This window comes from Lithobates pipiens, unplaced genomic scaffold, assembly GCF_037356315.1.
Source record: "Lithobates pipiens isolate NorthernLeopardFrog02 unplaced genomic scaffold, aLitPip1_a1.2 Scaffold_19, whole genome shotgun sequence".
In the NCBI taxonomy this organism is placed as follows: Eukaryota; Metazoa; Chordata; class Amphibia; order Anura; family Ranidae; genus Lithobates; species Lithobates pipiens.
Window position 1 is genome coordinate 357,322,038 of NW_027507764.1, and position 13,785 is coordinate 357,335,822.

At 42.4% G+C, this 13,785-nt stretch overlaps 1 protein-coding gene across 2 annotated transcripts in view; it reads right to left on the minus strand.

The window, feature by feature from the left end:
• Positions 1-3,491: 3,491 nt before the first annotated feature.
• Positions 3,492-13,785, minus strand: part of RANBP9 (RAN binding protein 9) — a 99,882-nt gene continuing 89,588 nt past the window's right edge. Inside the window, exons 12-14 of one of the 2 annotated variants that reach the window (XM_077492219.1) lie at positions 11,043-11,191; positions 9,564-9,675; positions 3,492-4,764 (exon numbers count right to left, since the gene is read on the minus strand). In XM_077492219.1, the coding sequence (XP_077348345.1) occupies positions 4,634-4,764; positions 9,564-9,675; positions 11,043-11,191 (392 nt within the window). In that variant the 3' untranslated portion in view covers positions 3,492-4,633. Of the gene's footprint in view, positions 4,765-9,563; positions 9,676-11,042; positions 11,195-13,785 lie in introns of both variants that reach the window. The other variant, XM_077492218.1, reaches the window with a different exon arrangement.

Consider the following 13,785-nt stretch of genomic DNA (forward strand, 5'->3'; position numbering starts at 1 on the left):
CATACACATTGAAACCCCTAAGGTTTGACCTCATATTATATGGTTTTGGTAAATCTGATGGAAAAAATCAGCAGACAATCTGATAGTGTGTAAGGGGCTTTAGAGGGCCCCTGGGGGAGAGGATATCACTCTATGCAGCTGACACTGTGCTCTATCTCTGATGTTTCCGCCTCACTGCCGGCAGCTCTGGAAATGATTGACAACTTTGGCTCCTTCTCTGGCATCAGGATGAACTGGGACAAGTCGGTCATGTTTTCCCCAGGCTTGGGTAGAGTCCTCTTAGGCTTGTTTCACACCTATGCATTTTTAGTGCATTTTGCAGATTTGCACAACAGAATGTTTTCTATTGAAACCCATCTTAAATGGACTGTAGTACAAATCTGCAAAATGCACCAAAAATGCATAGGTGTGAATCCAGCCTTAGACCCAGTAGTCCCCATTGCAATGGGTATCCTACTTCAAATACTTGAAGATAGTGGTCCAGGGGGATTTGTCTGCTTTCCTGATGGATACTGGGGCCCTTTTTACTGAAATTCTTATATATATTTAGGGAAAACCCCAGTCCCAATCCCTAAAACCATTTTTTGTTAAACTAGACAAACTTCTCATTTGAACAGGCAGTGTCCCCTGTATTGCTAAAACTACTCTCCAGTTGTCTCCTTCATGGGATGAGGGGGCCTAGCCCTTCCTTGCTTCCAGAAATATTACCGGGCTGCAGTCCTGGTGACAGTGCATTCGTGGTTTTCACAGATGGAAGACAACCCAGCGGTACACCTGGAGGCAGCTTTACTTGGCTCCTCCGAGTGGAGCAATTTGATCTTCCGAAGTCCACGCTCTAACCGCAATGTTACTGTGCCCATGAAGACTACCTTGAAGTTGTGGATGCAACTTCAGGCCTCTGAAAACTGGTCTCCACACACACCTGTATGGGGTAACCCCAAATTGTCAGTTTCAATTAATACTGGATCCTGTTGTGTGATCACAATACAGGGTTAAGACTGCAAGGAATTATCGCAGGTGGTTATTTATTGACCCAGCGCAATGGGAATGGTCCGCACTGTCTCTGGGACCCGTGTGTCCCCCAGCAGACAGCGGGCCGGGATAGGAAGAGGCATAGACTCCAGCGGGAGTCTATGCGTGGAAGTGGGTGCAAATACCTGTCTTAGACAGGTATCTGCACCCCCCTCCCCCCAAATGTGACACCGGAGGGGGTTCCGATGAGCAGAAGTTTCAATTTAGGATGTAACTCTGCTTTAAGTTGCCCAACAAAATGTTTTTCAGATATCTTCAACTAAGGCATGCTGCTCAGGCCCAATTTACATTTCCTCTAGGGAGGCTACTCCACCCAGTGGAGTCACTTTTGTTTACCGAGAAGCTAGTTAAACTGCTAATCTCCCATTGTATTGCTCAGCGCAATAGTTCCAATGTCACCCGCTTAGATACTTGCCATGGGTATTTGCCCAATCTAACTGACGGGGATTGGGAGGAGGGTATCCAGCAATATTTTCCTCTTATATTGGCTAGGGATAAGTGGATCTAACTGAAAATGTATTCATAGAGCTTATTACTCTCCTCAAAGGTTCTCATCCATATAAGCTAATGCTGATCCTACCTGTCCCAAATGTTGGACTTCGGTAGGTACGTTTATTGACATGGTTAGGTCCTGTCCTCATCTACAGGATTTCTGGAGGATAGCGGTATCTGCGGTTGGGACTGTGTGGGTTGACAATACCTATGTATGGATCCACTCATGTTTCTAATGGGCATCTGTAACACACTTGCTACTACACATCATACAAGATTGTTTTTTGCTTTCTACTATGCTAGGAAAGCCACCTTGTCAAGTGGAAGATGTCAGACCCCCCCCTTCGATAGCTCAATGGCACACCCTGATTAATAATGTACCCCTGTTATACAAACGTACATATCTAAGTCATAACTGTCCCAAAACATTTAATAAGATATGGGCTGTGTGAGTTAACACTCGAGACTTCACAATTTGAAAACCCCCTTTTTTACTCCTTTTCTTCCGATCTCCTCTCTCCCAGGCGAGCCCCCCCCCCCTTCTCTTAATGGTCCTGGGATTTGTAGATAACCATGTACCTTTTCATATGTAGGGCTGTAACAGAATCATGGATGCCTTAGTTACCATTTAAGATGGGGCTTTGATGTGTGGAATATATTAGAATACTTGCCATACCCCATGGTCATTCTAGTTCTTTAGATCTATATTGTATGATGATAAGTGGTTCTACCTCTGCTGATGCACATTGTGCATCCTACTGTTCTCTTTTGGCAAGAAGACCCTTCTGTACTCCCACTCATTGCCAGCATGATTGAATGTATATCAATATTGATGTTCTGTACTGCTGTTTCTATGTGCAAAACTTAATAAACGTATCGAAAAAAACATAAAAAAAAAGGGCTTCTGAATTTTCTGATTTGAATACTATTTCCAGGTCAATGACTCAAAATATGAAAGCCAGAGTGGCAGCATTTTCAGAATGGCAGCTTTTATGAGATTCTATCATGACAAATTCCCTTTTTAAAACAAATAGAAGTGGAAAGAGGACAACAGCTGTGTTATGGCCAAATGTTCTAAACCCTATGTACAGCAGCAGCTGTTATATGGATAGGACTACATGTGCAATTACATCTCTTAGCTACAGAATGATTTAAACTGGAACTTCACCCTAAAAAGGGAAGTTCCGCTTGAAGTCCTCAGTCCCCACTCTGTCAAAACTGGAAAAAAAAAAAATGGAAGATACCCATTTCTCACTTCCGCTGGAATTGCTTAGGCAATCCCACTAGAAGTTCATCCCTCTCCCTCCCCACAACCTCCCGGGACATTTCGCAGGTCCCAGGAGGTTGTGGGACCATTCACACAGTGCAGTGCGGCACACGGATGCGCAGTGGGGAGCTGGCTTTGAAACTGCAGAAACTCACAGCTGGCTTTGCACAGTAAACATGGCAGCGGCGGGAACCTGAACACCAGTGAACAACCATTCTGGGTGAGGACAGCGCCTGGACGTCCTTTATTAAAAGGAAGCGGCTTCAGTATTTGTAGCTGCTGACTTTATTTTATTTTTTTCAAACAGACTGAAGAACCTCTTTAGAATCTGTACACTGATCCCCACTGAGCAGGTGGATGGCTTGTCTCTGTCCGCTCTGCTTATGCAAAGCAGACAGACACAGCCTGAGGTTTAATGGATTGTTAACAATTATCTCATTACAAATCATATTTGTTTCAGTGTGCTGCAAATTAGATGAATGCCAACAAGTGGTGAACTTTCTCCGTAGCAAAGCCATTTTTCTTCTGTGCTGGTGTAGCCCTAGACTCAGGCCTATGACGGGTCTGACTTAAAACTCCTTAAACCTTCCCTTAAAATTCAACCCTTGATTCCAGTAAGAAGCACCAGGCCACCCTTTGCTTAGGTTGGCACACAGAGTTCCACCTGAGCCAAGACACATTCAAAAAAAAATGTTAAGTCTTATTTCAGTTTCCAAATTTTGAAATTTTTATTGGCAGATTAATTTAAGTACAGTTACATTTTTATTCAATATTTTAGCACTTAAAAATTAAAGTGTACAAAGGTGAAATTAAGATACCTAGAAATAGACTAAATATTTGGTTCTTTTCTATAAATAAATGATTAAAGACACACCAATCTCTAATATAGTGTAGAAGAAGCAGTCCTGTTATGGGATGAGTTGAGCAGAAGTCTTCACATCACACGTTGTGCTGACATGTTACAATAAAGAATTTATCACACAACAGGAAAAAACAATGACACAGCCCATAGCGAGAACAAAGGCTGAAGCTGGCCACAGCAACCCATCCTGGGACTACAAAGTCAAGATGCAGATAGAAGGAAAAGAAATTACAGGTTATTTCAAGTCTTACAACAAGAGTTGGGGGGATATTCTGCAATCCACACAAGATGTCCTACATCTGATGATGCCCTTTACAGGTTAGTAGATAGACCAGAAGCGTATATGATTGATGTCCACACTTTAGACATGCCAAGTGAACATACACAACTGGTACACTGGCAGTTCTGTTTCTCAATCACAGTGCGTGCAGGCTCACAACAGATACATAACAGTTTGGTGAGTGAAGACCTGGAGGCAATGAATGGACTGTGCAAATAAAAAGCCTGGATGCAGATTGTAAACACTTATCCTTTTGCAGCACAGAAGTGTCTGTTACGCACCCAAACAAAATTAAAAAAGAAAAAAAAAAAAAAAAAAAAACACAGGACCAAGCTGCAAGCCTTTCGCTTGTCCTTTAGCACAACCCTGTGAGTCTTTGAATTTTTATTTATTTATTTTTTGTTCTTCACTGTACCTCACGTATTGGAAGAGAATATTATAGATTAATACAAGTCAAATCAAATTATTGCTGGTATATCACACCAGAATTAACATATCAACTTCCTCTTAAAAGTGAAACAAATTATAGTAATAAAAAAAATAGCTATTTAAAGTCAATGGTAGAGTCGTGCTTGTTACAAATGGTATAACTGAAAACAAAATAAAAAGTTCCAAGTAACTAGAGCTGGTCTATGTGTCTTACAGTATTCCCATACTGCATATATAGTCTGTGTTTACATTGACTTCTTCTAATGCATAGCTAATGTAAGTAATCAGCCACCCTGGCAAATGCACAGGAACCTATGCCTGAGTGAGCCATCATCTCTAAACACTGAGCAGCTTGTTCCAGAGCCAGGGAGAGGGGTGGCTGCTTTGGCAGGTTGTGTATATCTATGGGATTAAAACACACAAAATATTGTTAGGAACATAGAAATACCATTATGACAAAACAAATTCACCTCTTTGGTAAAAACGGGAGTCTGACAGGGTTCTATTATAAAATGAGTAGGTCTAAGAAAAAGAAAATGCATGTTTTAACTATAACGTCAGTGTCACACGGGCTTCAGCTTGTATAAGAGTAGTGTGGACAGCAAGCTTTTATGAAACGTTCAGCAAGCTTCGAGCAGCTTTCTCTAAGGCCGCGTACACACGGGCGGATTGTCTGTCCAACTTAGTCCGCTGAACCGTGTTTCAGCGGACAATCCGCTCGTGTGTGGGCTTCAGCGGACTTTTTCAGCGGACTGTCTGACGAACAAAGTCTTACGGAATTTCCGTAATTTTGTCCGTTCAAACTTGGTTTTGTCCGTCCAAACTTGGTTTCAGCGGACAGTCCGCTCGTGTGTAGGCAAGTTGGACGGACTAAGTATGGCGCATGCTCAGAAAGGATTTACACGGCCGAAGGTTGCATTGCAGTGTATAGGACGTCGTTTTTCTAGTCCCGTCGTACGTGCTGTACACGTCATCACGCACGCTTTCAGCGGACTGTCTGCTCATCGTGTGTGGTCAAGTCCGTTCATTCAAATTTTGAACGGACTGTCTGTCGGATTGTCTGACGAACTTAGTTGGGCAGACAATCCGCCCGTGTGTACGCGGCCTAAGCCTTTAACCACTTTGCATCCAGGCCAATTCTGGCATTTCCCTCTTACATGTATAAATCATCATTTCTTTTTTTTTTTTATTACTCAGAACCCCCAAACATTAAATATATATATTTTTTGTTTAGTAAAGACCCTAAAGCAGCCCTCAAAAATTACACTCGCCTGCTCGCATTTTGCGAGGAAGGGCTGCTTGGGAGCGAAAGGGGGGACGAGCACTGCCAGCCAGCGGGTTGTATTGGAGTCCTTTTCCCAGCGCTCGCAGAGGAGAAGAGAGAGGAGAGAGCCGGCTGGATGATCAGAGCACAAGGGACATCACTAGTGGTTCTCATTTCAATAGCCGAGTGTTCCCCGCACTCGCTGTCACACACAGCCCTGCCCCCGGGGAATTTGATACACATCATTGGCCCCGGGTTGGACGGGAGATCTGTCTATCAAAGTTCCCTGGCCAGGGGGCGGGGCTTACGGGATGCCGTGCAGCAGGAACACACAGCAATTGAAAGCAAAGCTGTTCCAGTAATGTCCCTTGTCGCTCTTATCCGGCCAGCAATGCTCTTCTCCTCTGCATGATGGACACAGGTAGGCAGCACGATGAACACGGCGAGGCTGCATTGGGGGTGGACACGGGCGAGGCTGCATTGGGGGTGGACACGGGTGTTTACATTCCTTGTAATAGGAATAAAAGTAATCAAATTTTATTTTTTAAAGTGTCAAACTAAAAAAATAAAAATAAAATTAACAATAAAATTTTTTTTTTTTTTAAAGCGCCCCTGTCCCGTGAGCTCGTACGCAGAAGCGAACGCATACGTAAGTCCCGCCCACATATGAAAACGGTGTTCAAACCACACATTTGAGGTATCGCCGCGAACCTTAGAGCGAGAGTGAGAGCAATAATTCTAGCCCTGTAACCCAAAACATGTAATCAGTAAAAAAAAATTAAAGCGTCGCCTATGGGGATCTTTAAATACCAATGTTTGGCCCCGTTCCAGAAGTGCGTGCAATTTTGAAGCATGACATGTTGGGTATCTATTTACTCGGTGTATCTTCCTCTTTCATATTATGCAAAAAAATTGGGCTAACTTTACTGTTTTTTTTTTTTTTAAAGCATTAAACTTTTTTTTTCTGAAAAAAACGTCTTCGAAAAATTGCTGCGCAAATACCGTGCGAGATAAAAACGACCGGCATTGTATTCTCTAGGGTCTTTGCTAAAAAAAAACCATATATAATGTTTGGGGGTTCTATGTAATTTTCTAGCAAAAAAAATTATGAATTTTACATGTAGGAGAAAAATGTCAGAATTGGCCTGGATGCGAAGTGGTTAAACAAGCTGAGTCCCTGTGAAACAGGCCTAACACTGTGTTCCAGTTTTTAAAACAATAGAAACTCCTAGTCCACAACTAGAAGGAATGGATCATACTATACTGTCCTGAAGTGAACTTGTGACCAGACTATGAACAATAAATTAATTACATAGTCTTAGGGAAAGCTAAAAACAAGTCCTCACTGACCTCAGTACCTGCATGTACTGTGGAGGAACTCATACATACTCCGTTTCTAACAGCTTACAGCACCTGGTGTTTATTTACACAAGGTGGCTGTCAGGCTGCTAAGCCCCTACCACCACAGAAAATAAGGGGAGAGCGGCTGCAATTTATAGTAGTGCTGTTATGAATTGTATTTCTGTACTGCTTGGTACTAAAGCCGAGATCAAGCATGCAATCAGTTGCAGCTGACAGTCAGTTGATGTGGTGGTTGCTTTAAGTTTGTTTCTGAAAATACAGCCTGGTGATCTTGTCAGAAATGCAGTGTCCTTGTAAAAAAGTGTAAGAGTAAATCTTCTTTACTAGCAGTCCATATCAGGAGAGCAGTCTAGGATGACAACCATGACACCCTCCATAGATACAGCGAAGGCGTGACAAGCCTTCACTGTAAGCAACCCAAAGACAGGAAGTGTGGTATTTGCAGGAGTACCAGGTGAAAAAAGCAAAAAAGCTTGGACTAAAAAGCTTCAATATATAAAAAAATTTGGTTTGGGGATTAGATACACTTTTAAAAGATATGGACACTTTAGAGCAGGAATATACAATTAGCGAACCTCCAGCTGTTGCAAAACTACAAGTCCCATCATGCCTCTGCCTCTGGGTGTCATGCTTGTGGCTGTCAGTCTTGCTATGCCTCATGAGACTTGTAGTTCTGCAATAGCTGGAGGTCCGCTAATTGCATATCCCTGCTTTAGAGAATATCTAAACCTAAGACCACACGTTACACTGCAGCTACCAGTCCTAAGATGCAGTGGTTATATTTTCTTTATTTATGCTTTATTTTCACCTGGTGATCTTGTCAGTAACACTTACAATCCTTGGATGACAACACTCACTCACTCTACAGTATCAATGGAGGAACAGTGTTGTCACCCCAGTCAACTCATTCTTCATTGGGACTCAAAAACATCTCCCTCTCATCTTCACAACGTAGGGGGAGGTGTTCTGTGGTTCAGAGACAATTTCTGGAAAAATCTACAGGTATTTTTATTCGTACTTGCAGAAGATGTACCCAACCTCAAAAAAAAAAAGAAAATAGGTTGCAGACACCACATCTAGGGACCTGTAAGCTACAATATAATGCATACGTGTTCTTTTTTCAGTAACTGAAGCCAGAGGTTCAGCACAACTGCCAACTAGGAATTTCATCAGAAGGATCAGCCTTAAAGTGGTTGTAAACCCTTACATATACCCAGTTATGAAACAAATCCCCCTACATAAGTTGTACCTGTTTATCTACAGCAGTTTTTTCTCCTGCATCCATTCAGAGTGCATAATTTACACAGGATTTCTCAGCTCTTAAAAGCAGGGGGTGGAGAGCTGAAGTTACATTCGTGAGGGGAGCTCAGAGAGCTGATTGGAGGGAGGGGACTCATCCCTTTCAGACAGTAACATAGTTGAAGGCTGACAATTAGCTTGAGGTCCTTCCCCGGTCACCATTTTTCTCTTGGTGTCAGGAAAACTTGTCAGAAGTGGCTCATTCTTATAGTAGACGAATGAAGCAGTGGACAGAAATGATACGTTGGGGGTTATTTACGAAAGGTAAATCCACTTTGCACTGCAAGTGCACCTGGAAGTGCATTCTCTCTAAATCTAAGGGGTAGATCTGAAATGAGGGGAAGCTCTGCTGATTTTATCATCCAATCATGTGCAAGCTAAAATGCCGTTTTTTATTTTCCTTGCATGTCCCCCTCGGATCTACAGCGACTTTACTTCCAAGTGCACGTGCAGTGCAAAGTGGATTTTCCTTTAGTAAACAACCCCCTTAGTGCTCTGTATTGAGACAAGTATGCACTACAGAGGGATAGGCTTTGTTCATTTTTCATGTGTGAGGTTTACAACCACTTTAACAACAAAAGTTGAAATTTGCATACTATTTCAGATGCCTATATTCCTAGATCTATTGATCTTTATTTATATAAACTTAGGTAGTTGTAATGAAGAACGCAATGATCAAGTTCTATCTATGAAATACGTTTTTGTTTGTTTTTTTGTTTTGTTTTTAACATTAAATACAATTTATCTGAACGGCTCTATTGTCTGCATATTCTTACCACCTGAATGGTGATAAAGAATACATGGTTAATCATGTCAGGAATTTTTTGGGAAAAAAAATAAAAAATCTTTGTTAAATTAAACATAGTGCTTTAGAAGAGTATAATTGTGACTGCTGTAAAGGAAAGAAGAATGACTGCCTGTGCGTTTAGCCAGACAACCCCCTCACTGCTCAAATCACACACAAATACACAGTGAAATGTGTAGCATTGAATTTGGCAGAATTCCCAGACTGTTTCTATAGTAACTGCAGCCAGGATTATCTGTATAAAACAAGGCCTTGTGTATAAAATATATGCATCGGTGAAATGCAGACAGACAAATAAGATGGAGTAATGAGAGCAGCCACTGAACAACGTCTAATCATCAGACAATTCAGATGTAGGTCTGCAAATGATTTGAACTAAGGTTTTATAAGACCACCTCAATAAATAATAGTACTAATTGTAGGACTAAGCAAAGAACATTAGTCTTTACACCAAAGAATGACCGTTCTTACCTAATATTGCACTGTTGAGAGAAGAGCACACATGCTCTCTCTGTATGGGATCAAGCTGGTAGCCAACTGGGCTATTCCAGGGATCAGAATAAGCCAATAAACTAAATGCATCCTGTAAAATAAATTAAATTCATAAAAAAAAAATACATTAGCATAAGAAGTAAAAATACTGAACACACACTTCTACATAAAAATATCATGGACATTGGAAACACAAATTTTATACATTCCTTATCTGGGGAACGTACTCAGAGCGCAGACAAGCTGTCGTTATGCAGCATCCGTCTCTTTCCTAGCTGTTATCAGAAACACCTAGTCTCAGAAAAAAACCAGAATCTGTCTCCTTCCTAGCTGTTATCAGAAATGCCTAGTCTCAGACAAAATGCTACTCCGTCTCTTTCCTAGCTGTTATCAGAAACACCTCGCCTCAGACAAAAAAATTCTACATGTACTTTGTCCCATAGAAGACTAAAAAAAAAAATTAATAAGTTTAAGTTTTGTATTCTACAGTGTGGTATAGTAACTGAGTCACAGCCTGAACCAGACAAAAGAAAATTCATATAATAGTGGATTCCACTATAAATAGACCACAGGTCCATAATACTTAATGGTGCATGAACATAGCTCTTGTTTGAGTAAATAGCATTCCAGTGCATCCCAGAAGCCCCCCAAAGAAAGACGTATGATGAGTAAAAATTCTGAACACACACTTCTAAATAAAAATATCATGGACATATTGGAAGCACATATTTTATACATTCCTCTTGCTATTGCTTATCTGGGAAAAGTGCTCAAAGCTGAGAAATGCTGTCGTTATGCAGCATCCGTCTCCTTCCTAGCTGTTATCAGAAGCACCTACTCTAATGGACAAAATACTCCCATAGGAGACAAAACAAAACGAGAGATGTTATGCCACAGCCACACAAAAGAAAATACATAAAATAGTGAATTTATCTTTATAGAGACCATATCACTTTATGGTGTCTGAACAGACCCCTTGTTTGAGTAAATAGCAGCCCAGTGCATCCCAGAAGCCCCCAAATAAAGTATTTTCCCAGGTTGATGCTCAAGAGAAACAGTCATGAAACAAGCACAAGGTCTGCTATCTGCTGGTCTCCATCTGAAAATACTAGTTCCCTGGCTGTCAAGTGATCCCCAGACTCTTCCAGAACAAGTATGCAAAGTTGGAGTTTTGACTTTACTCCGAACTCTCAAGTTAAATTATTTTTTCCAGGTCAGAAACTCAAAGTTTTTAAGACAGAGGCAGCCAGGGATCGAACATTTTCAGAAGGTCAGCATAGGCAGACAATTAATTTGTCAGATGGCAGGTGCTTACATCACATACTGCATACCTCCATACATTGTGAGAGCCTCTCTCTATGGGTAGCTGAAGGATGTGGGTGAGTCAAACATGGTGACTGCTTTCAGCTCTCATACACAAGGACAAAATTATGACACGACATTGCAGCTTAAACATACCTTTAACATGTTTTTGTTGGTGGCATTTTTTCCTCGTTCTCGTCTTAGTTGCTCACTCATAGCTTGTAGCTCTCTTCCAAAACAGATCATTCTCTCGACAGCAGCCTGGCTCCCCCCGCACAGCTGTCGTCTGACCTGAGTTGAATCTACTTCTGTAAGAAAAGGGAGTTTGCCAGTTACACTATTCAATAATGAAGTCATACATGACAACAAGATCCTTTCCAAAACCTACCACTTTCTTAAAATACTAAGGATAGTGCATTTGTATGGTAACCAAACCAAGAATTCTAAAATGCATGTCAAATGCGTGTGTTCCCCATATCAGGCGTCAGATCAGATTTCAGGTATTCAGTTCAGGGAATGATGGAAGATAAAAGCTTAAAATGGAAATTCTGTGGGTCTCATCTCTCCACTTTGTTCATGACCCAGCATGGAGATGTCACAGTAGGACCAGAGTTTGGGTGACAGCAAAAGCCGGTTTCAGCTTTCTGCACTGCACTTTGCTATATATTGTAATTGAGAGTCAAGAGTCCACCTAGTGCAGGGGTGTCAAACTCAATTTCATCATGGGCCACATCAGCAGTATTGCTGTCTTCAATGGGCCGGTTGTATCTAGGGTGTGCCGTGCACAGAGTGCGGGGGTTCAGGGCTGTGCCGTGCATAGAGTGCGGGGGTTCAGGGCTGTGCCGTGCACAGAGTGCGGGGGTTCAGGGCTGTGCCGTGCACAGAGTGCGGGGGTTCAGGGCTGTGCCGTGCACAGAGTGCGGGGGTTCAGGGCTGTGCCGTGCACAGAGTGCGGGGGTTCAGGGCTGTGCCGCGCACAGAGTGCGGGGGTTCAGGGCTGTGCCGCGCACAGAGTGCGGGGGTTCAGGGGTGTGCTATGTACAGAGGGCGGGGTTCAGGGGTGTGCTATGTACAGAGTGCGGGGTTCAGGGGTGTGCTATGTACAGAGTGCAGGATTTTGGAGTGAGCCATGTACAGGGTGCAGTGTTCAGGAGTGCATTAGTTACAGAGTTCCGCAGTACGATACGTACAGAGTTCAGGGGTGCACTGTGTACAAAGTGCAGGGTTTAGGGGTGCACTATGCAACCTCAACCAAGCTTCCTTGCATCTCTACTCCTTCCTACCTGGCCTGGCTCTAGTAGTTCCCTGTGTAGGCGGCTCTGCATTGACTTACAGGGAGATCATGACAAGGCCTGGCTGGCCATACTCAGCCTGCTGCCTTGTGTTTGACATATTTGACCAAGTGAATTCCCAAAACATGGAAAATGCTCTTGAGGGAGGGGGAATTAGAATTTCCCTTTGGGTACCACTAACTTTTTCTTGTTTTAGGCTATATTCTTCTGCTATTCATTGCATGAAATACATACACTAGCTGACCTATCACTCAGAACAGGTGGTCTGACATCGGCCCAACATGCTGAAACCCACTGTGACTTTCTTTCCAACTCACCCACGATATACTGCATGCCGAAACGTGGGGCTCTTTGCCAAAAGGCTGGATAAAAGTGCAATAAAATAAACTCAGTTGAGGAAAAAAGTTAAAGGAGATGTATGGCCAAAGCTTTTTTGGTCATACTTCTCCTGGGGATCACAGTAGAGCACTTAGGGCTGCACTCTGTGTCCCAAATTCAGTTGACAATGGGCTAAAGCCTGCTATCTGCTGACGTCACAGAACCGGTACAGGCTCTGAAGGGAGCCTGACAATGTAAGGATCTGCCCAGATGTCGGACCGGCAGCTGGATCAGCCTCTCAAGCGTTGCAGTGAGAGCTGGAGGGGCAGAGAAAAGAGCTGGTGACTTACAGTTACTGGCTCTCGGGTTACTGAACCTTGAGAACTGTGTGATCAGTGGTTTTTGATCACTCAATTCTCAGTGTAGAGCCAGCGGGGTACATCTAAGGGAGTATATGTATGCGTTTTTTTTTTTTTAATAAGCCCACACTTCTCTTTTAATACATTTACCTTTCACTCTAGTTACCCCCTGCAGTACCTAGGCGAGGGTGAGGTCAGCCAGATCTCAGAGAACATGGAGTAGCCTAAATCTTGCAAAAAAAAATAAAAATACTGTGCTGCAGTGTCTTATCACAAGATTCAGGCTACTCAGCATTTCCTGGGATCTTGTACACAGAAAGATGAAGTCAGCATCCGAGAAATTAGAAGAAGGTGAGCTTATTTTCTACCCCCACCTCCCAGTTACTTTTTTGCATTGTTTAAGAGTCATGGGGGGTGGCAGGGGCGCATTGAATAAAGGAATACATGCTTGAAGTGCAAGGTCTGTTTTAAACATGGCTCCAAAGTGACACTATCATTATCCTCTCTACACTTAACTTTATGCCCTATATTGTTTGAACAGGCTTTAAAAGTGATATGTGCGTTGTCCCCTCTACATCCCCTATAGACTGTAAACTGGCAATCTGACAACAGATTTACCAAGATGGAGGAGATTGGTTGGTGTTGGCTCTATTCAACCTATCCCTTTTGTGGATTTCTTGAGGGGTTCAGAGGTGTGCTATGTACAGAGTGCGAGAAAGTACCATGAAATAGCTAGAATATGTAGTTGGAATAGAGCCAATACACCTTAGTGTCAATTTTTTTTTGCCACAAAACATCATGGGAAACCTTCTAATAAATTTTTTTATTTTTTTTACTTTTTTATTTTTAGATCAGTTCCTTCCCTACTAAATAAACAATCATCTTATCTAGCATAAGTACTGTACTCTGTCCCTACTCAGGTAATACATT